At 36.7% G+C, this 24741-nt stretch overlaps 1 protein-coding gene across 21 annotated transcripts in view; it reads right to left on the bottom strand.

Annotated features, from left to right (window-relative positions):
* The window catches only part of Baz2b (bromodomain adjacent to zinc finger domain 2B), a 308213-nt gene that overhangs the window by 149987 nt on the left and 133485 nt on the right, over positions 1-24741 (bottom strand). For 18 of the 21 annotated variants that reach the window (XM_045146851.1, XM_045146854.1, XM_045146862.1 and 15 more), the window contains one exon: positions 10205-10265. The exons of 1 other annotated variant lie outside the window; for it this stretch is intronic. In XM_045146851.1, coding sequence (XP_045002786.1) covers positions 10205-10226 — 22 coding nt within the window. In that variant the 5' untranslated portion in view covers positions 10227-10265. Of the gene's footprint in view, positions 1-10204; positions 10266-13411; positions 13650-24741 lie in introns of those variants that run through there. 2 more of the 21 variants (XM_045146852.1, XM_045146856.1) reach the window with 2 other exon arrangements.

Genomic DNA, 24741 nt, shown 5'->3' with positions numbered 1-24741 from the left:
AAGAGACCCTTAGCAACTACAGGAACTCTATGCTAGCCTGAACAGTACAAGACCCTGTGAGAAAGAAAGAAAACAACAGGAAGAGGGAAAAAGAAGACAGAAGAAGAGGTGGAAGAGGTGAGAGAAAGAGAGAGGAAGAAAGGTTGACAATGAGAGGAAGAGAGAGAAGAAAGGAGAAGGGGAGACAACTGAAAGATAGCAAATATGTATATGTTAAGATATTTTATATGTGTATGGGTATGTACATATATAGGTAGGTAGGTAGACACCTATGCTAAGCTCCACTTCAAGATCAATTTTTTTCATATTGTCTGGAATCAGGTGCCTAAACATTAACAGTATTAGAAGCTCTCTAGAAAATTTCAGTGCTGAGAACATCTGTCAAAGTATTTAGAAGCTTCAACATTGCTGGATTATATCAATTATGAAGTTCACATGAAAATCATAATTAACTAATGACCAACTATTGAGCCAGGATGATGAGTGGTATTAGATAGTAACAACCTATTCCTTCAAATTTCCAGATTTGTGCTATTATGTGACATATTATACCAGGGTATATGAATGTTCAGAATTCAGTTTCAATATCTTGTCTAGGGAATGATTAATATGATAAACACAGTTGAATGAACAGAACCTTAATAAGCAACAAAAAAGAAAAGCTTTCCAGAGTGAATGATGTAGATTTCTATCTATTAGTAAATGAAGGTTCTTAGATACTTAGGGAATAACTCCACAAAGAACCATATAGTCCTAACCTAGGAAAAAAAATATTCAAATTTATAGGATATTATTAATTAATTTGAAAGCCCTAGCTTGGAAGAGCTTAGAAAAGAGGGTGGTCTATTTTTCAAAAACTGGGTATCTAATAAAATACAGATCCAAAAAAGAAACATTTCCCCAATCTTTTACTCTCCTATCTCCATCCTGATCCTAAAAACATTCCTTTTGAAATCAGAGACCAAAAAAAACTACTGAGGTCTCTTCTACCCTTAGTAATTTGTGTTCTAAGATGAGGAGGATAAGAAGAAAGGAAAGAATAAGTCCACAAGGGAAGCTGACAGCTAAGATAAATTATACAGAAGAGTAAAAATCTAAAAATTGGAAATATTCATAGGATTTACAAATAACTCACCATTCGAAAATCCTCTGTTCAATACTAGGGGCAATATTTTGCAGGAATAGGTCAATAGAAAAGGTAATGTTTATCTAAATTATAGTACAAACTTTAAGATTAGCAGGACACACAAATAAAGTTAGAGCTAATAAGAGGACCTTCTGAACGATGCTAGGGGCCCATCAAAGAGGTTAGATAGCAACAAAGGAGCCTCAGTGATTTGGAGGACAAAACAAGACTTAGAGAAATATGCTTTGATCTCCAGAAAATTTACTAAGCAACAGGTCAGCAAGTGTCTCAGCAATGATAATCATGCTTCAATCTACTATGAAAGAGGGTCAAAAGACTTCTAGATAATTTCAGAGGATTTTTTTAAAGTGTGCATTGGGATGGGGGTGTTTTGTTATACTGGAAAAAGCTGGTATAGCAGGCCTGGCCCACCAACATACCTTAAATGCTTCTCCATCCAGGGTTACCCACAATCAGGTAACAAAAAATGAGAAACTTGGATAATATATCAGATACATAAACTCTAACCCAGTCTTCTTCTGAAAAAGCTTTCAAAGTGAGTAGAAACATTATATTAACCACTAAGGAAAGAGCTCTTAAAATGACAATAGTGACCTCCAAGTTTCCTGGTGGATCAGAGATACTAAAATTTAAACCCAGTTTAACACATGATAGGCTAGTACTTTAACCAAAGCTCCACCCCAACCCTGAGAAAGTTTGTTTTTATACTATATAAACAATTGATGGACCAGGCCCTAAAATAGAACCTCCAGAAAAAGTAATAGTGAAGTTAAGCAGACAAATAACAAAATCATGCCTAGAAAGAATATTAATCCTATGTTTGAGGAGAAAACACTTAGAAAGATATTTCATCTGGAGCAAAGAAATGCGGACTCTGAAAAAACTCATTTTAATTTTACATACACTATTTTCAGAAATTCTAAGATACTAAGTTTATTTGAATATGTGTCGACATTGTATGTCATGGCATTTTATATATCAGGCATTAAGTTGATTTTGGAAAGAGAGAGGTATTTTTCAAGCAATTCACTAGGACACTGGAAATCAAATTATATCTAGGCCATTTCAGACCTCTGATTATAAAAGAAATAATCTGAATGGAATGATAAAAAAATCTAAAAGAAGAAAAGTAAAACAGATTAAGGTAAGAAAGACTAGTTATATTAAAGGTAAAATTATTTTTTAAGTTGGGGTACTTAAAAAAAACCTTTTTAGGGCTAGAGAGATGGCTTAGTGGTTATGGTGCTTGCCTATAAAGCCTAAGGATCCAGCTTTGATTCCCCAGACCCACATAAGCCAGATGCACAGGGTGGCACATGTGTCTGGGGTTCATTTGCTGTGGCTGGAGGCCCTGGCATGCCTATTCTCTCTATCTGCCTCTCTCTCTCTCTCTCTCTCTGTCTTTCTCGCTCTCTCTGTCTAACTCTCTCAAATAAATAAATAAAATATTTTTTAAATGTTTTTTAAAGTGAGGAGCAGGGCTGGAGAGATGACTTAGCAGTTAAGGTACTTGTCTACAAGCTGAGGACCCATGTTCAAAAACCCAGAATCCAAGTAAGCCAGATGCTCAAGGTGGGACATGCATCTGGAGTTTATTTGCAGTAGCTAGAGGTCCTGGTGTGCCCCTTCTCTCTCTCTCTCTTTCTCTCCCTCTCTCTCTCTCTCTCTCTCTCTCATCTGCCTCTTTCTATCTCACTCTCAAATAAATAAATAAAATATATTTTAAAAAATTAAAAATTGCAAAGCGAGGTACAACAGGAACTATATTATTTCCAACTATAAGTACAGATGCTTTAAAATTTTAAATTGCATTTTTAAAAATTTTCCTTTGTGGGGTGTATGTGTGTGTGTGTCATGAACAAGGGTGTGCAGATCTACATGCCCAGTGCACATGTAAGTGGAGGACAGAGGAAGACTCCTCTTCTACCTCAATTACCCAGACAGTCTCTAGCTGAACCTGGAGCTCCCTGTTTTGTTGGTTAGACTGGCTGACCAGGGAGCCCTAGGGAATCTCCTGTCTCTACCCCACCCCCAGCACTAGGGTTACAGACATGCACAGGCATGAAGAGCTGGAAATTGAATTCAGCTCCTCTCACTTGCACAGTAAGTATTCTTACCCACTGAGTCATCTCTCAGCTCAACATCTGATTTCTAGAATGGGATACGACAAAGCCATATAAGTAGATATTCCAATCACCACTGTTTAGAAAGATCCTTGACATAAAAGATGATTCTGGTATGTTTTGGCTCTCTTTATATTTTCTATTGTACTTTAGTTCTTGGTCTCACTGACTCCTTTACATTTATAAAAAACTATTGTTAGGGCTGAAGAGATGGCTTAGTGGTTAAACGCTTGCTTGTGAAGCCTAAGGACCCTGGTTTGGGGCTTGATTCCCCAAGACCCACATAAGGTGGCACATGCATCTGGATTTTATCTGCAGTTGCTGGAGGCCCCAGTGTGCCCATTCTCTCTCTCTCTCTCAATCTCTCTGTCTCTTTCTCTGTCTTTCACTCTCAAATGAATTAAAACAAACCAAAAAAAAGTTTCTTTAAAAAACTATTTTTAAATATCTTTTTGTGTTTTGAGTGTATGTTAGAGATAGAGAGCAAGCAAGAGAGCATGAGCTCACCTGGGACTCTAGTGACTGCAAACAAGCTCCAGATACATGTGACACTTTGTGCACCTGGTTTTCCATGAGTACTGTGGAATTGAACCCTGGCTATCAGGCATTTTAAGTGTAGGAGTGCCAGAGTAGGCAGTTCGACTTGAAAACATACTGTATATCCAAATGTTCAATAGAAAGTGGCAAAATAAAATACAGAAGTATGTCGTAATTGTTTTATTGTTATTGTTTTAAATTTGTATTTATTTGTGTATGTGTGTGTGTGTGTATGTGCAAACATGAGTGTACACACCACTTTTTTCATCCAGCTTACTTGGTTGGATTTGGAAATGAACCAGGGCTGGCAGGCGTTGCAAGTAAGTGCCTTTAACCACTAAGATATGTTCCCACCCCATTTTTTATTTTTATTTAAGTAACTGAGCTACATAAACCAATGAGGTTCTGAAACAGGCCACAACATGGATGATCCTTGAAGACATTATGTAAGTAAAACTAATCCTGACTAATGAAAGGGTAAATATTGTATCCTCACACTGATAAGACATTTATAGAGACTATCAGGACCTGGGAGCAATGTGGAGTTATTGCTTAACAATTATAGAATTTCTGTTCAGATGATGAAAACATTTTGGAAATTGACAGGAGTGATGGCTGTATAACATTGTGAATGTAAGTTACAATACTGATTACCTACTTTAAAATGGTCAAGGTTGGAGCTCACTGGTAACACATGTTGAAAATGCCCAAAACTCTGGGTCTAATCTCCAGTTCCAAAGGCAGGAGGGGAGTCAATCAAAATGGCAAAATTTCATGTTACATACATTTCATTATGACTTTGTAAAAATGCAATATAAGAAAAACTAGTGAATTATTGATTGTAAATGGCAAGATGGAAAATACGTGAATGATATCTCAGTAAAGTTATTCTTTTGAACTAATGTGTGCAGTCTTTCTTCAGCTCTGGTCACTTTCCGTAGCAGAGCCTCCCCTAGTCACTGTAGTAACTAGGTTTCCCCTTACTTTCAATTCAATAATATTACCTTATTATTCTACTCCTTTAGATACTAATCTTACCCTTCTTTTGGCAGCTCTCATGACTCAAAATAACTGTAACACATTTAATATTTGATTGTGCTTTCCTTATAACAATAGGTAAGTGGCTTAAGTTATTTTTTCAAATATAAAATATTTTTCAAATATTTTATTTATTTATTTGAAAGAGAAAAAGAGGGAAAGGGAGAGGGAGAAAGAGAGAGAGACAACACGTGTACACCATGGCCTCCAGCCACTGCAAAAGAACTCCAAATGTATGTGCCCCTTTGTGCATATGGCTTACGTGGGTCCTAGAGAATCAAACCAGGATCCTTTAGCTTTGCAGGCAAAGGCCTTAACCACTAAGATATCTCTCCAGCCCCCTCACCAAATATTTGTATTTATTTGAGAAGGAGAAAGAGCACATGAGAGAGACAGAGACAGATAGACAGACAGAAAATAAGCTAGGGCATCTTGCCACTGCAAAAGAACTCCAGACAATTGTGCAACTTTGTGTGTCTGACTTTATGTGGGTACTAGGGAATCAAACTTGCGCCGTTAGGCTTTGGAAACCAGTGCTTTTAACCGCTGAGCCTTCTCCCCAGATCAACATCCATATTTAATATTTGCATGTACTATATTTGCCAAAGTCAATTAGTAATAGCTAAGATAACAAAATAGTGCTTTACTTCTTCAAAGAAACAAAAATAATTCAATGTTATACAAATATATTAAACAGCCACCAAAACCAGGAACAAGACAAAGATGTCCACTGTCCCCACTTTTACTTACTATAGTACTGGAAGTGCTGGGAAAACTGGATATGTATCTATAGACGGATGAAAATAGATTCATCTCTCTCTCTCCATGCACAAGAATTAAATCCAAATGGACTAAAGACCTTAACATCACACCTAAAACTCTGAAATTGTTAGAGGAAAAAGTAAGGGAAACCCTTCAACATATTAGTCTTGGCAAAGACTTTCTGAATATAACCCCAATTGCTCAGGCAATAAAACCACAGATCAACCACTGGGACCTCATGAAATTACAAAGATTTTGTACTGCAAAGGACACAGTGAAAAAAGCAAAGAGGCAACCTACAGAATGGGAAAAACTCTTTGCCAGCTATATATCTGATAGAGGATTAATATCTAGGATATACAAAGAACTCAAAAAGGTAAATAATAAGAAATCAAACAAGCCAATTAAAATGGGCTATGAAGCTAAATAGAGAGTTCTCAGAAGAAGAAATATGGATGGCATATAAGCATCTAAAAAAATGTTCTACATCCCTAGTCATCAGGGAAATGCAGATTAAAACTACATTGAGATTCCATCTCACTCCTGTCAGATTGGCTACCATCATGAAAACAAATGATCATAAATGCTGGCGGGGATGTGGAAAAAGAGGAACTCTTCCACCTGTTGGTGGAAATGCAATCTGGTCCAGCCATTGTGGAAATCAGTGTGGAGGTTCCTAAGACAGCTAAAAATTGATCTACCATATAACCCAGCTATAGCACTCCTAGGCATATATCCTAAGGACTCAACCCATTTCCTCAGAAGTACGTGCTCAACCATGTTTATTGCTGCTCAATTCATAATAGCTGGGAAATGGAACCAGCCAAGATGTCCCTCAACTGATGAGTAGATAATGAAGATGTGGCACATTTATACAATGGAGTTCTACTCAGGGTTAAAGAAAAATGAAGTTATGAAATTTTCAGAAAAATGCATGGATCTGGAAAGGATTATACTAAGTGAGGTAACCCAGGCCCAGAAAGCCAAGCACCGCATGTTCTCCCTCATATATGGGTCCTAGCTGCATATGATTGGGCTTCTGTGTAAGAAAGAAAAAACTCAACAGCAGAGGCAGTAAGTTAAAAAGGAGATATAAAGAGAAGGGAAAGGAAGGGAGGAGGGTACTTAATTGGTTAATTGTTGGCCAGGGAAGTCCCTGATACCCCCAAAACATTATAGGCCATTGCTGAGATCCTTGGTTTCCCACCAAGGATCAGAAATAGATGGTAAGACCCTATTTCTGAAGACTCCACATACTTGGGCTGCAAGGCCACTGAGAAATCCTGCTGGAACTGAGCTGATAACCTCCCCCATGTAGACCAGCTGACAGAAAGCTGGAAGAAGCCATTCTATATGTAGTTCAATGGAAGAAAGAGATACCACCAGTGAAGATACTCAACAGTAGACAATGCAAGCCTTATAATCAGCCAGTCAGGCCAAATGAGCTAATGGGTGCAATAGTGGCACATCTATCATGGTGGAAACCAACTGCCCTCCAAAATCTTAAAACAGGGGTAGTCATGAGCCCTATGGGTATAACATCAGCTGATGTCTGGATAAATGTATATACTATGCTTATCAAACTCCCCAGTAAGCACTTGTTTTAATATTCATACTCTTATATTAACGCTACTCTCACTTTGGGTAGAGAATCTTCTCTTTTCAGAGATGGCAGTGACCTTGGGATGACTCAGAAGGCATCATAGCGCTGGAAAGAAGTGATTGAAGTACTGAGTAACATCTCGATCACACCTTCTAAGGCTCAGTCTAATATGGAAGAGGTGGCAGAAAGAATGTAAGAGCCAAAGGAAGGGTAGGACTCCTTACAATGTGCTCCCTCCAGACATAAAATGGCCTGGATATCCATGACCTCACAGTGCCTGACACTACCTACGCAACACCATCATAAGAGGAGGAAAAGATCATGACATCTAAATAAAAGAGACTGATTGAGATGGGGAAGGGATATGATGGATAATGGAATTTCAAGGGGGAAAATGGGGGGAGGGAGGGTATTACCATGGGATAGTTTTTATAATCATGGAAAATGTTAGTAAAAGTTGAGAAAAAAAACAAATATATTAAACAAACAAAAAAAATTCAGTAACAGGAACTGGAGAGACAACTTAGCGGTTAAGGCATTTGCCTGCAAAACCAAAGGATCCCAGTTCGATTCTCCAGGACCCACGTAAGCCAGATGCACAAGGGAGTGCATGCATCTGGAGTTCGTTTACAATGGCTGAAGGCCCTAGCATGCCCATTCTCTCCCTTCCTCTTTCTCTCTCTCTGCCACTTTCTCTGTATCAAATAAATAAATAAAATATATTTTTTAAATTTCAGTAACAAATGTTAAGAAAAAGAACAAAAAATGTCATAATAATTTATGGACATCCTATTTCTTCAAGGATATAATATATTTAGTTCAGTATAAATACTAAAAATGGGTAATAATAGGTATTTTTCACATAGAAATTACTTATTTACTGGTCTTTTCCTTTTTAGGTTCTGATTTTCGAAACAGGATCTCACACTCTACCCAGGCTAGTCTGAAACTCTTGGTTATCCTTTTGAATCAGCCACCCAAGTGCTATGATTAAAGGCTTGGGCTACCATGCTTAGCTAGGAGTCATTTTTCTTTTCCTTGACTGACTCAAAGACAAGACTCTGTCGAAGTGTTTTTAAAATATGAACGATACATTAATATTTAACATACATGCTATGACTCTCAATGCCTAAGTAAAAGTATTTTATATAATCTGAATCATGAATAGAATTAATTAAATTGTGAAAATTATACAGATAATTTGGGTTATAATAAAAATGCATTTTAATTTCAAATGCTCTACCATTGAGCTATACCCTCAAAACGTATTTTGGAGGCCAACTGAAAAATTTGCTTATTCAAGTAGATTATTTAATGATTACAGTGATTATAAAATAAATTATACTCAAGAGAACTCTCTAGGCTGTGATCATGAAGTAGAAGATGTAAAGAAAGATGCAAGAGGGCTGGATGCATTATTGCTGTTGTTTGGAAAAGTAAATAATTTTAATAAGTGTATTAAAAGAGCAAAATTAAAGTTATATAATTATGGAATAAAAACATAAAGCCCTTAAAAATAAATCTGCTGCAAAGAATAATCATATTTATATTCTATACTAAAATAAAAAGTTTCCTTTTATCTTGCAAATGACCACTGGCACCAAAGATTACTTTTCTAGTCAGAAACATGCTATTTAGAAATTTTTCTTGTCCACAACAGAGCTAAAAAAGGGAAGAAAACAAAAGTGATCTTGAAGCTAACAAGACACAAGTTAAAACTCAATCAAGAGCTGGAGAGATGGCTTAGTAGTTAAGGCTTGCCTGCAAAGCCAAAGGACCCAGGTTCAATTCCCCAAGACCCATGTAAGCAAGATGCACAAGGTGGCACATGCAAGTCGAGTTCGCCTGCAGCAGCTGGAGGCCCTGGAGCACCCATTCTTTCTCTCTAGCTGCCTTTTTCTCTCTCTCTCAAATAGATTTTAAAAAGAAACAACAATAACTCTATCTTTGCTAATTAGAAAGCCCTTGGAGGGGACCGGAGAGATGCCACAGCCATTAAGTGAACTTGCAGCACAAGCATGGTCAGGAATCCAGAATCCCTGCCTCAAATGAGATGAAGAGGCGTGGAACAACCCAAAATTTATCCTCTACATGTGTACCTTGGCACGTGCATGCCTGCACTCCCATGTACTCACACATACATACATATAAGTAAATAGATAAAAACTTCAAATATGAATCTAGAAACCTTACATATAGAGAATATCAAAGTGGCACACACCTTTAATCCCAGCACCCAGTTACAACTCATGATTAAAGTAGTCACCGAAACACTCTGAAAACTTCACTACCCAGAACAACGAGCTGTTTGAAATAAACAATTTTGTTACTTTTCAGATGGTCAGCTGCTACTCTAGATTACTCTACTTCTTAATCTAGCTAAATCCCATTCAGTCTTTCTTTTCTTTTTTCCCTGTTCTTGGGATTAAACCCAGGGTCTCATACTTGCAAGCCAAGCACTCTACGCCCTCTGCCCCAATTCATTCTGCATTATCAGTTTGGATTGCTCTCTTCTCTGTAAAGCCTTCCTGAATCTCCCTTTTCCTATCCAGCAGACCCTTCAAATCTACCACATTCACAACCTCTTCACCCCATCCCATGCCAGTTACACATGGAAACCCTTGGCTTGTCACAGCTTATAGAAGCACTATCTTTGTTGCTAAGCCCAAACCTTAGCCATCTTTTCATTTTTTTCTATTTCTCATGTATCCTGGAAAGAATGCCTTCAATTTTACCTTAAGATACTAAAATTTAAATTCTATTAAGCCACTCTCTTCTGTTTCATTACTCTAAAAAGTTTCTATGGTGTTTCATGAGTACTTGCAGTCTACCCTCAACTTTGCTAATATCGGATTCTTTAAAAACATAAATTAGATGTTCACTTCCAAGGGCACTACTAGGTCCTATAGACATTTATAAGGCTTTATATGAATGACTGCCCCACTCATTATCTCTGAAAATACCTCCTGCTCTCCCCTTCTCCCTCACTCTTACCTCCTATCACAATGGCCTCCATTGATTGCCCAGGACATGCTCCTTGCCAGGTGGTTTCTGCCTGAAAAGTATGCACAGAGAACTTACTTGGTTTTTACTCAGTATGATTTTATTTGTGAGTCATTCCTCAATCCCTGGACCACACTACCATATACTTCTTAACCTGCTCTTTTTGTTTTTGTTGTTGATAACATTTTTGTTCTAACATACATGTCATTTAGTTTACTAGTTTATTTATTTATTTTTTGAGGCAGGGTTTCACTCTAGTCCAGGTTATCTGCAACTTACTCTGTAGCCCAGCCTGACCTTGAACTCATGGGAATTTTCCTACCTCAGACTCCCAAGTACTGAGATGAAAAGCATAAGTAACCATGCCTGACTTAAATATATTTTAATACTTTTTCCAAAGTTTATTTCCCAGGTATCTATAATAGCCCAAGAAAAATGAAAATTAAATATCTAAGTAAAATGAACTGGGGATAGCTCAGTGGTAGAGTATGTAGCTAAACCGCTCAAAGGCCCCAGTTCAATCACCAGCTTAACACACAAAACCAAAAAACCCCACACAAACAAAAATCAAAAAGCCCACATCACACTATGTACTACACACACACCCACACATACTCACACTACATACTACATACACATTCACCTATACTACATATCACATACATGCACAACCACAGGACACACACATGCACGTGCACAGACAAACCCATTTAGCAATACAATGCATTGGATATCTCTTCATTGAACTGCCTTTACCACTGTGTGCCTACCTCTATTCTATCAGTTGTTACATTATACTACACATTAACCTGCTAATTTCCTGCTTTTGCACTAACCTGGACACTTTTTGAAACAAGGGATTTTGTTTTGCTCTCTGCTATTATTACCTGTACTTCCTTACAGTGACTTTCTGTATTTGCTAAATAAATTGAAACTAAAACCATCAAAATCAAAGATATAAGCACCTTTAACTATCTCCAAAGTGCAAACACAGTACTGCTCTAAAGCTAGGACACTGGAGACTGGCTCTGGATTCTGGGTTCTCTTGGTGTTTTTAGTTGGGCTCTGGCACTTATTTGCAAAAGGACCTTGATCTCGTTATTTAAATCTCTACAAGTTTCTTCATCAAGAAAAATGTTAGTATTAATGGAACCCACACCTAAAATGATTACCATGAATATTAAATGGTAAGTTAACTCAAAGGTTTGTAAGTAACAGCATTCAATAAATGACATCTATTACATTTTATTACAAATTAAAGAGGTATTTTCAAAATTTTCCTTTGATAACTTCACTAAGGTAGAGTATTTAATTAACATAATATTTTAATGTCCTTTGGTCATACCAATAATTTATATTTAAAAATTCCAGCTGGCCATGGTGGCACATGCCTTTAATCCCAGCACTTGGGAGGCAGAGTTAGGAGGATTGTTGTAAGCTCCAGGCCAGCCTGGGACTAAATCACGAATTCCAGGTCAGCCTGAGCTAGGGTAAGATCCTACCTTAAAAAAAAAAAAAATTATACACACACACACACACACACACACACGGATGGATGGGTGTGAATATATATATACACACACACACACACACACATATATATGTATATATATATGTGTGTGTGTGTATATTAGGTTTTTTGTTATTATGTATTTATATATGATATTATATATTTATATATTATGCTTATATATTATATAAATATATAACATCATATATGATAACATATATGTTTTTTGTTTTTGATTATTATATATGTGTAGAAACATACACACACATATCCTGAGTCAGTTAAATAAACTTGGTGAGTATTTTGCAAAATTAAGTGCCTTAATTTTCTCAACACAAGTGTAATTCTATCTCTATGAGCCCAGAATACTTATAAATATTTTCAGATGTTAGGTTCTATAACCTCTTTCAGAAACTCCATTCAACTTTTAATAATCTTAAAATGTTTTCTTTTATGTAGTCAAAATACCTAATGCTACATTTTACAAAATTAAACACAATACAATACCCTTTTGTTGTTGTTTGTTTGTTTCTGAGGCAGGATCTCACTCTAGATCAGGTTGACCTGGAATTCACTATGTAGTCTCAGGGTAGCCTCGAACTCACAGTAATCCTCCTACCTCTGCCTTCTTAGTGCTAGGATTAAAGGCGTATGCCACCACACCCAGCTAATGCACTTATTTTTACTGACAAATAATATATATACACACACACTCTATGGTGAACAATCTCACACTTAGAAAAATCCTAAGTGTACTTCTGACTCTTTAGTAATTGTCTATAATCTTTCTACTTCTTATTTTAGTCATGTTTTCAACAATATATATTTTCACTGGATAGTGACAGTTTGAGCAAACCTGAGTTCCATTCAATTTTAAATGCCAATGTAATAGTGTTTTTAAGTCTACAAATTTTCTAATTTTTTCTGCCACTCTTAATGTTTTCCCAACTTAAGTCAGTTTTCCCTTTCATAAAATACTTACAAAATTTGCTTTCTTTATAGTTTATTCCACCATTAATAAATGAACAAACATAGACATTTTACTAGAGTACTCATATTGGTAGCAGCCAAGCAAACTAAGGTAAGCAGTTTAAATGATTGTCCCAAGACTACAGATGGAGTGGCTGCCAGCTTTAGGATTAAAACTAAGATGTTCTTTACTTCCTTCTTATATTCTGAACACTTCACATCATTCTTACACCACAGGGTGCTCTTAATTGTTTAAGAAAATAACATAATTATTAACACAATCAACATATTATGAGTATGTATTTAAATAGAATTTTGACAATTCTAAAAGCCAATTTAGTTTTAATTCTAATTTATAATTTATTCACATCTAAAGACATTGGGATTTACTACATATTATTTTAACAATTTGCTCAGAGTTCTATGCACGTGGCAGCTTAATATAACTTATTTCAATTTTTAAAGGCTTATTTCTTTAATCAAAATCTATGGTTGGTATATGAGATGGCTGGATTTAAGACACAAAGCATAAATACTTTTGCATTAAAAAGAAATCCTCTAAACTTAACATAGTACTTTCTACTTCAATTGCAAGTTAAACTTCAGGATATATTTATAAGAGAGTTATCTGTGAAAAGACAATGATAAAAAGTAAAGAAAATACCAAACACTTATGTATTTGCTGGAGAAAAAGACTCAGTACAACATTAGCAGCTTACTGTGGAGAGTGGGTTTAATCAGGAAGTAGCCATTATCCTTTCGATTCAGAGCAGTGACAGCACTCCAAAACAAGCCGAGATATTTTTCAGTTGAAAAGCATGAAAGAATACCTACTACTGTGTCCTAGCTTTGCTGACCCCTAAGGTCACCAAATGTCTTTGATCAAAGCTAAAATGAAAACACAATCCAAGTAAGCATTTATAATGCTCGATTTGTTGAAACACCTAAAATCTACCTAACACAACCTCTCTCTCTGTTACTCACAAAACATGGCTGTCTTATTCAGAGATTAGCAATTATTGTAATGAGATACTGTCGGAGAGGGTCAAATAGTACTTCCTGCAGTTTACACATCTTGATTTCCTGGTAAACAAACTGAAAGGCAGGTGGAGCACTTAGATTACCAGTGACCGTGAGTGCTCACGTGACAAAACTAAGCAGGTAAGGCTGCTGGCTCAAGTAATTGTTCTCTCCTCAATTTTGTTAACGTCAAAATTAACAATAAAGAGAATTCCTTCTCCCTTGTTAGAGGTGGTTTTGTTTTCACGCGCATAAACTCAGTTTAAAATAAGGAATGCTTGAAAACTTGACACAGCATAAACAGGTTTCAAAAATTAATCTTGACAAAGTTTTAAAATTAAGGCAATGCTGACAAGAATTTTAAAAACAAGACCCTCCTTGAGAAAAACCTTCAAACTTTAACAGCTTTAAGAAAGAAGCTCTAAGAAATCCCTGAGCCATAATAAAAGAAAGAAATTAAAATTTTCAGTCAAAGCACGAGTCTATTTCCATCAGGACAACCTCCTAAAAATAAAATTACTCCATGACTTATGTAGCAGTATCTGAAAAGTAATCATATGAATCAAAGCGTATATAACTTGAAGGTATTCTCTACATCTTAAACTCCTTTTTCATAAAGCAAACAAAGTTTAAAATATTTACCTGGAGCCTTAAGAAAAACTGATAGTTTGAAAACTATGTTTCTTTGCTCCTGGGATTTGTTTTTCTCTCAATTTGCTTCCTTGCCTCCCTTTCTATAAATTTTAATATAGTTGAATGAATGATCATTTAAATTAATGGATATAAAAGAAAAACCTCAACTACATAAAAATGACAATAAAATTACTACTTTCAAAATATCTAGGTGATTTAAAAGATCTGTAAAACCTGTACTTACCTTAAAAATTTATATTCACCAAGGCTATGCATCTGTGTTTTTTTATGAACATAGTATTCTTTAAAGAGCTCTTAAAGGCTATTTTATAATACGATCATGTTAAAAATATTAAAATGTTGCTTAAATTAGATTTATATTAACTCAATTCACAAAATAAATTCTAATATACAAAAAAAGCACAGCAGACAGAATGCCATGAAAATTGATATCAAAACAACAACAAAAACACCAGGGCAGCTAAGTATGTGCTAAGGGTACAGAATCTCAGAAGAACTTCATCAAAAACACCAACTATGCCATCTCAAAGGCATACTCATTCAGTACTGAACCACAGAAACACAGGTTGCTATCATCAAGCATTACCTTTTTTTTTTAAATTTTTTATTTATTTATTTGAGAGCGACAGACACAGAGAAAAAGACAGATAGAGGAAGAGAGAATGGGCACGCCAGGGCTTCCAGCCTCTGCAAACGAACTCCAGACGCGTGCGCCCCCTTGTGCATCTGGCTAACGTGGGACCTGGGGAACCGAGCCTCAAACCGGGGTCCTTAGGCTTCACAGGCAAGCGCTTACCCACTAAGCCATCTCTCCAGCCCAAGCATTACCTTTTATACAGTCACATGTAACTGAATTTTCAGAAAACAATAGCGACATAGTTACTACTGATTTCAGTTAAATTTCCTAGTGAAATTCAGAAATATAAGTATTCTTTTGTTACCTGGTATGCAAAACATAGTTCTTATTCCCATTATAGAAAATCATAGATACATTCTGCCACATAGGTCACTTTGATTATGTAATTCATGTGACAAAAAAATGAAATTATTTGAATTGTTTCAAAGATCCATGACCATCTTAAGTTCCCATAATGGGTCAAATTTAGACAGTGATGAAAAATGCGAATAAATACAGAAAATAAATGTGCTATTTTGTTTTTTCCATGTGGTTTTTTGAAAAATCAGAAATCAGCAGTTCAGGGCTGGAGAGATGGCATCATGGTTAAGAGTGCTTCCTACACAAGCACAAGGACCTGGGGAGCCCAGCGAGACTGCTGGAGCTCTATCCCCAGGACCACATAGGAAGCTGAGCATGACCACACGTCTGTACCGCCAAATCTGTACATAAGAAGAAACCCTCAAAACACCATACGTCACAAAAAGAACACCAGATAGTAAAACCCTAGCTCTGACATCCATAAGAGACACTGGCTCAAATAAAACCAGATGGAGCCAGGCGTGGTGGTGCACGCCTTTAAACCCAGCACTCAGGAGGCAGAGTTAGGAGGATCACTGTGAGTTCAAGGCCAACCTGAGACTACATAGTGAATTCCAGGTCAGCCTGGGCTAGAGTAAGACTCTTACCTAAAAAAAGAGAGAGAGAGAGAAGAGGAAGAGGGAAGAGGAAGAACAACAAAGTGAGATATCTGACATTCTGTTCTAGTCACTGCAGATGAGCACACCCTGCTGCAGGCCAGTGCACGAAATGCCTCATGTGCACATACATGTGCATGCACAATAAACATCATACAGGGAGCTTATAAAGGTAAAATACTGGGCTGGAGAGATGGCTTAGCGGTTAAGTGCTTGCCTGTGAAGCCTAAGGACCCCGGTTCGAGGCTAGGTTCCCCAGGTCCCGCGTTAGCCAGATGCACAAGGGGGCGCACGCGTCTGGAGTTCATTGGCAGAGGCTGGAAGCCCTGGCGCGCCCATTCTCTCTCTCTCCCTCTATCTGTCTTTCTCTCTGTGTCTGTTGCTCTCAAATAAATAAATAATTTTTTTAAAAAAAAAGGTAAAATACTTCAAAAGGGATCCCCTTGCTTGCTCACTCGCTCTCTCTCTCTCTCTCTCTCTCTTTTGTTTTTTGAGGTAGGGTCTCACTCTAGTCCAGGCTGACCTGGAATTCACTATGCAATCTCAGAGTGGCCTTGAACTCATGGTGATCCTCCTACCTCCACCTCCAGAGTGCTGGGATTAAAGGCCTGCGCCACCACACCCGGCCCTTTGCTCTCTTGTAACTACACAAAGTAGACAGATAAGTGCAATAGAAACTTAAAAAATACATTCACAATGAAGTAGGTAGGCAGCAGAGGGGGAAAGGAGTCTTAGCATCTTTACTGAAATTTGAACAACAAATTTCATAGGACTTTTTAAAGAAATTATTTATTTATTAGAGAAAGAGACAAAGAGAGAGAAAGAGAACGGGCATGCCAGAGCCTCCTGCCATTGCAAACAAATTCCAGATGCATGCACCACCCTGTGCATTCGGCTTATGTGGGTACTGGGGAATCTAACCTGAGTTCTTAGGCTTTGCAGGCAGGTGCCTTAACCACGACACCATCTCTTCAACCCTCATAGGACTTTTTAAAATCATCTCCTCAGAATAAACCCTCTGAGTTAATAGCATTATGAAAGAATGTTCAGAAAATCAATCTAGTCAAGAATTCTAGTTTATGTGATCTGAATCTTTACATATTCTTGTTAAATTCACATCAACTTTCATATTCCTAATTAATATTTTATTCTCTAAGATAAGGTTCTTCTACTAGTTGAGTATATAAGGCATGCATGCCAGGGCTAAGTGTGGATCCAGATCAGGCACAAAGAAGACATCATGTGGTAGACTGAGATACTTAAAGGGGCCTTTCCATGTTACTTAAAAGAGTGTCTGCTTTCAGTTGTGGCCATCTCCTGCTCAACAGCTAGGAGCCCACTCAACAAGGACTGGTATTCCTACTCAGTGTGGCATTCCAACTATGGCTGTTTTCATATTCAGCGTGCTTAATTTGCACATTTCAGAGCATTTACCTTTTTAATTTACTGGAGTGGGAAAAAAAAAAACAGTAAAATTAAGGTAATTTTCTATGTCTCACTATATCATACAAGAAAAAAAACAAAGTCTACTCTTAGTAGAATGTTAACTGACATGCATCTGGACTGAAAACAATTGAAATTTAACAATGCTAAACCCTGATTATCATGTGATGTAAACAGATAATATAAAACCCAGTCTTCATTATAGATGGTGGCACTCCTTTCTGTCTCCCAATGGCACAAGTTTACATACAATTAGTTCACAGATTATTCTTACCTGGTTTCCCTTTGCTTCCAACACTTCATTGCCATTTCCATGTGACCCTTTCTCAGACTTACTATCTGAGCTCATAAACTTTTTTTTCTTTACACAATTAATCAATATTGCTTTATAATTATTTTAAGGATCTCCTTTACTAAATCTTGGAAATATTCATTTATATCACCCACTGTGAATAATAAAACTCAACATGTAACAAACACTCTATATACAAATTAATTTAATATGATGCACTAACAAACTGCTGTACATATTTATAACAGTTCCTGCTTCATTAACATAGCCAGGATTTACTATGGACTTGCATTTCCATGGATGTAAACCAGAAGGCTAATTTTTAACTAATATATAATTTCTGCATATTATTAAATTAGCTATTATTTACTCAAACCACAGTTATCAAGCTTATCAAAAGCATTTCAATTGTGAGGACAACTTTTGAGAACACCACCAAAAACCAAACGGATTTCGTAAACTACCATCAAACCTCAAAATAAATAAAATAACAATTGTGTTCACTATCCTTTGATCCACATTTTAATCCATTAACTAGGACAAACACATTATTTTATTACCATTAAATGAACACATAATGTATGACTACTGAGATTTTTTATTTCAGAATCTCTTTATCTTATGAAATCTCAAATTGTAATCTCTACATGCAAATTTTGCTATTGCAAAGGACAGCAGTCCTTAGATTTGGCAAGTATATGCTAGCTTAACATGCTTTCTTACAGTAATAAAAAACATCCTCAATATATAAAAATGTTAGAAAGCATCTGCTTAAGTAGTTCATATTATTAGCTTAAGTCAATCAGGTATATATTCTACTTATTTAAAAAATTATAGGATAATCAACATGGTTACATTAATAACTACCTGATAATTGTTTGCTTTAGATAACAAAAGTAGAAACATCCATAATACAAAATAAAAGGGCTCTTAAGCAAATTTAGCAACAAAGAAAAGGATATAATTCAATTTTTTTTCTTTTGCTTAACAACATATTATAAAAGTAAATCAAAGAGAGCAATAAATGTGCATATATTTCAATAATTGCACCATAATAGATACACATAGAGCCTGTGAGAATACAATATTCATTTTGCTGCAGAAGAACAGACATTGCATAACAATGAGATCTGCTAATGAAAGCAACCATCAACCTGAAATACATATGTATTAAACTAGGACCTCCTGTCATCTTCTTTTTGCATCATTTGCTCATTCTTTCATCTTTTTTCTACATCTGTTCAGTATTTTTTTACTTTAGATTTAAAAACTTATTGGTAAGGTAAAATCAAACTAATATTATAAACTACTGCTTTTTTATTCCTCACATATATTTTTAATGTAAATTCCAATTGTTCTGTTTCTATCAGCACTATTAATGAATCTTTAAAAAGAAAACCAATGACTGATAGCAGAAGCAAAACAAAACAAAACAGGCTTATTTCTTAACTGTTGTCTCAGGTCTGTAAAGTTTTTTGATCAACATTTGACATAAATTCCATATGCAAACTTTTACTGAAAGGTGAATGGTTAGCAAGACATTAATAAAAATATCTTAAGTCACCTTTGTAATAATATAATGCCCCAAGAACTTTTTATTCTTGAGTTTTTAAACAAAATAATGTGGGCCTAGGATCTCTTGACATGGCAATGAACTCTGGACACAAGTGTCACTTTTGTGGTCTGGCTTTATATGGATGCTGGGGAATTAAATCCAGGCTGGTAGGTTTTGCATGCAAGTACCTTTTACCCTTCTCCACAGCCCCCGATATGGTTTTTGAGAGTATTGTGGGATGTGAGAAAAGGGAATGGCTAAAAGTCTAAACCAACATCTGTTTCACTACTCTCCAAGTTGACTATTCATTAAGGTAGATCCTAAAGTTTGTCCAATAGTGTTTTTAAATTAAAAACACCAGAGAGCTAGGTATATAGTACCAGCCTCTAGACCTGGCACTTTGAAGACAGAGACAAGAAGATCTTCAATTAAATGAGCTTGAGCTATGTAAAGAGACTCTGTCTTAAAACAATACAAAACAAAGCAAGGCATTAAGTTATATATTTTTTCCTAGTTCAAATTTATGTTCCCCTACAGAAATTTCACTACTAAAGTTGGATTTAATTAGCATGCTATTGTCAATTAAATTATTTTTTTCAATTTTTTTATTAACAACCTCCATGATTATAAAAATTATCCTATGGTAATACCCTCCTCCCTGACTTTCCTCTTTGAAGCGCCATTCTCCATCATACCCCCTCCCCATCTCAATCAGTCTCTCTTTTATTTTGATGTCATGATCTTTTCCTATTATGATGGACTTGTGTAGGTAGTGTCAGGCACTGTGAGGTCAGGATATCCAGGACATTTTGTGTCTGGGGGGAGCACATTGTAAATTTAAGTTATTTTAACTAATGTAGACCTAGGATATACAGGTCATTATGTTAAGTGTTACAAGATGAATACAGACAAGTAGACAAGATACTCTATTTTATGTTCTGGAGGGATAGTACACTGCCAAGAAAGTGGTAAAAATAAAGCACAATAGGATCAAAAGGAGCTGAGGATGATGGGACAGGTGACATGGGAAGTGTAGCAGACAGTTTCAGGTTCAGTGAGATAAACTTCCAGACCCGACACAGTTATGGAGGAAAGGATTTATTGAAGCTTACAGATCCAGGGGACATTCCATAATGGCAGAAGAAGCTGGCCTACTTTTACAGGACCAAACATAAAGAGAGAAGCACAAGCCTAAAAGCCAGCCCTCCAGCTGGGCAAAGTATCAAGGGAACACTTCCATCCTAGGCCAACAGTGCACTCTATGATAGCCTTTGCATAGTCCTGGTATATCCAAATCATCTTCAGGTCTTCATGCAAACCACAGCACATCTTCCAAAGGCTCTTTCAGCCTATCAGGGCATCAGGCTCTGCCTCATGCCGCATCTCAGCAGCGGCTCCTGGAACCCTATGCAATTCATAACTACTCCTCACATTTTTCATGCTTCTGAAACCAATACCAGGTATGTTGGACACAGCCACATTTTAAAATCAGAGACAAAATAAATCGTAGCCTTGAAAAGTAGGTTCCTCTCCAGTCTCCTTCCAAAAGAGTTTGCATGTCTATGATAGTCTTTCCTCAGGCATCTTTCCATTGTTTTAATGTAAAGCAGTTGGGCCATCTTCCTTAAGATTGCTAATGTGTTTGACAATACCAGGTTCAGCAAGCTAAGACCAGTCTCACTGCCTATAATTTCAACTTGCTTGAGGTATTCCAGCTTAAAAAATCTTAAATCTCTCAGTCCAATTATCTTTAGCCAAGCACGTCAGTCCATTACAAATTTAACCTTGATCAAACTCTCTGAGCCTGGGCAGCAGAAGGCAGCCAGCCCTTAGGACAGTAGCCCAATTCCAACAAAGTCCTCTGCAGTCTTTCCTTCCCCTTAGAAAGTTCATAAACCAAGCCTCGAAATTCAGTACTCTGTGCACTTAGTATTCTCAAACTCTCATCAGAATAGACCATAAAACTTGGCTTATCCCTCTAGAAGGTATCTTCAGTTGCAACCACCAATTCCATGCTCATTCTTCCAAAACAAAAGTCCCAAAAGATCAACATCCATATGGTCAGGTTCATCTCACCCCACTTCTGGTACCAACTTCTGTAGCAGACAGCTTCAGGTTCAGTGAGATAAACTTCCAGACCAGGCACAGTTATGGAGGAAGGGATTTATTGAAGCTTACAGATCCAGAGGAAGTTCCATAATGGCAGAAGAAGCTGGCCTGCTTTCACAGGACCAAACACACAGAGAGAAGCAGAAGCCTAAAGCCACACAGCACAGCACACTTCAGGAACTCCAGCTAGGCACACTTTGCGTATCTTTAGATTAAAATCTCAAACCCACCATCACACCTTAAGATCCACCCAGTGACACTGCCTCTAGCCAGGTGTTTGCAGATGCAAACTATAAACTAATAAAACACTGAATATATTGGGGGGGGGCATCTATTCACACTACCATAGGAAGGGAGCCTGGAAAAGTCTTTAAATGTTTGAAGACAATAGTGGCTAGATACAGGAAAGGAAAATAGGTATTCCAAGGGAGGGATAACATCTGCAAGAGATCAGTAGCTGAAAGACACTCAAGATGGCTGAGGTGCTCTAAATATACAATATTTTATTCCTTGTGTACCAGTAGTGCTGGTAGAACTCAAATATTAAATTATAAACCTGTATAATATTATAAGAGCTAATAAAAGTATCTATTATTTAAATGAGTCAATCAACAAACAAAAGAATCTGTTATACAAGGCATAGGTAGAAAATAGCAAGAGAGAGAAACAAACAAAAATATACTTTGACCTTACTGGAAATGATTTTCAGCATGATATAAAGTTTTGCAAATCTAATATAACAAACAGTGGTAATGTAGTTGCATTAGAAATATCAATCTAGCATTTCTAAATGGGATAAATTAGAGAAGGGACAAATCTCAGAAAAGGGAGTTATAATATTTGGTCCATTGAGCTAGTATAAAGCAAAAGCAAGATTCTGTACTAAGACTGTGGTAGAATAATATAAGTGAGGAGATAAATATGAAAGCTATTAAAGTGAACATAATAGTTATTTCTTGGCTCTTAAAAGTATACCAAGAAATAAAATTAAAAAAAAATCTATGTTTATTGTAGGAGTTTAATCTATTAGATTTCTTTGGAGGTTCTGAACAGATGCCAAAGGAAATCATGAATTAAATGCTTGATGTATACAGCAAGAAGAAATTTTTTTTTTTGTACAGGTTTGTCAACTGGTAACTACAGAAATCTATTAGATAATACAAGTCAACTAAGCATATGTGGTGGTTTGATTCAGGTGTCCCCCATAAACTTAGGTGTTCTGAATGCTAGGTTCCCAGCTGATGGAGATTTGGGGATTAATGCCTCCTGGAGGGAGTGTATTGTTGGGGGCGGGCTTATGAGTGTTATAGCCATTTTCCCCTTGCCAGTGTTTGGCACACTCTCCTGTTGCTATTGTCCACCTTATGTTGGCTAGGGGGTAATGTTCACCCTCTGCTCATGCCATCATTTTCACCTGCTATTGTGAAGCCTCCTCAAGCCTGTAAGCCAAAATGAACCTCTTTCTCCCAGAAGCTGCTCTTGGCTGGGTGATTTCTAACAGCAATGTGAACCTGCCTGCAATAGCATACTATAAATTCAAAGTATGAAACCTATAAACAGTAATACCATTTCTACTTACCCCACAAAAGTTCCCAAATATGTACATAAAATACATTTAGGAATATAAATTGCAAGCTGAAGATGTAGCTCAGTGGTACAGCACTTACCTAGCACTCATGAGACCCTAGGTTCCATTTCTAATATTGCAAATAAAAAAATTAGTGAAATGTACCCATATAAAACCAGATGCAAAATGTGGTGCATGTGTCTGGCATTTGTTTGCAGCAACAAGACAATCCTGGTGTGCCCATATATACAAACATACAAATTAAATAAATAAAAATATTTTTACATGGACTGGAGAGATTGCTCAGTGGTGAAGGCACTTGCTTGCAAAATCTAATGACCTGGGTTCACTTCTCCAGTACCCATATAAAGCCAAATGCACAAAGTGGCACATGTGTCTGCAGTTTGTTTGCAGCAGCTGGAGGCCCTAATATGCCCATTCTCTCTATCTCTCTTCTGTCTGCTTGCAAAAAAATAAATAAAAAGAAAAAAGAAAAACTATTTTTTACAATTATGACATATTTCTATAATGAAATACTGTACAGCAGCTAAAAGTAATTAGATTTTCACCTATTATCATGGTCTGTTATCTTTAATATCCCAACACAACAATTTGAGAGGGATGTGAAGGATCTGTTTGTGCTTTTGTTCATAAGACAAGTCCATGGCTAACAATGAAGTAAAACACACAAGAGGGAAAACACAGTGGAGGTATGTTGTGTCCGTGAAGCAAGTCTTTGGAGAACATAGAAAATAATGTAACTAAAAGCATGAATGAAAGTCACACATGTTACACAGGGTGGCACAAGCATCTGGAGTTTGATTGCAGTGGCTGGAGGCCCTGAAGTGCCAACTTTTACACTCTCGCTCTCGCTTGCTCGCTCTCTCTTTCTCTCTCAAGAAAAATACTAGTTCAAATCTGAACTGGGTAGAAAAACGTACATTTAAAAAAGCATGAATGAAGTCTTATTGGGGAAGTAAAACACTTTTTTTTCCTAGAGGTAAGAGGAAAGGAGAAGAAAAATGAACTGCCACGTCTGGTGGTATAGGCCTATAATTGAGTCAGGAGACTAGCAAGTTCAAGACCTGCCTGGGATACAGAAGGAAACCATTTCTCAAAATAAAAAAAGTGAAAAGCGGGCTGGAGAGATGGCTTAGTGATTAAAGTGTTTGCCTACAAAGCCTAAGGACTCATGTTTGACTCTCCAGGTCCTACATAAGCCAGCTGCATAGCGATGCAAGTACGCAAGGCCACACACGTCTGGAGTTCGATTTGCAGTGGTTGAAGGCCCTGGCATGCCAATTCCCTCCCTCTTCCTTCTCTCTCTATCTCCTGCATAAAAATAAGTGAAAAAACAGTCTGGGGACATGAGTCAGTGCTATAGAGTGCTTGCCTAGCATGTGCAAGGCCTTAAGTTCAATCTGTAATAGTGCAACTTTATTTTTTACTTTCTATTTTGAAATAGCAATATATTTGTAGGAAGGCACAAGAGTAGTATAATCCCAGACATCATTCATCAGTAATGTACTAGAGTCTACACTAAGCCATACTTATGACCAGACTTGTTAAGGTCACTATTTTTTTTTTTTTTTTTTTTTTGCTGTTCTGATTAATGAAGAATGAAATACCATATTTGGGTTTTCCTTGTCATTTCTGCGTCGGCTTAGCTAGTATCTCTATATCCCCATTGGTAAAACAGTCTGTTGCCCAATTCTAATTGGACTATTTATATATTTTTTAAAGATTTATTTTTATTTATTTATTAGAGACAGAGAGAGAGGGAAAGACAGAGGGAAAGGGAAAGGGAGTGAGAACT

The sequence above is a fragment of the Jaculus jaculus genome, chromosome 4, assembly GCF_020740685.1.
Source record: "Jaculus jaculus isolate mJacJac1 chromosome 4, mJacJac1.mat.Y.cur, whole genome shotgun sequence".
NCBI lineage: Eukaryota > Metazoa > Chordata > Mammalia > Rodentia > Dipodidae > Jaculus > Jaculus jaculus.
Note: the sequence above shows the minus strand (reverse complement) of the source record. Positions and strands in the feature narration are given on the sequence as shown.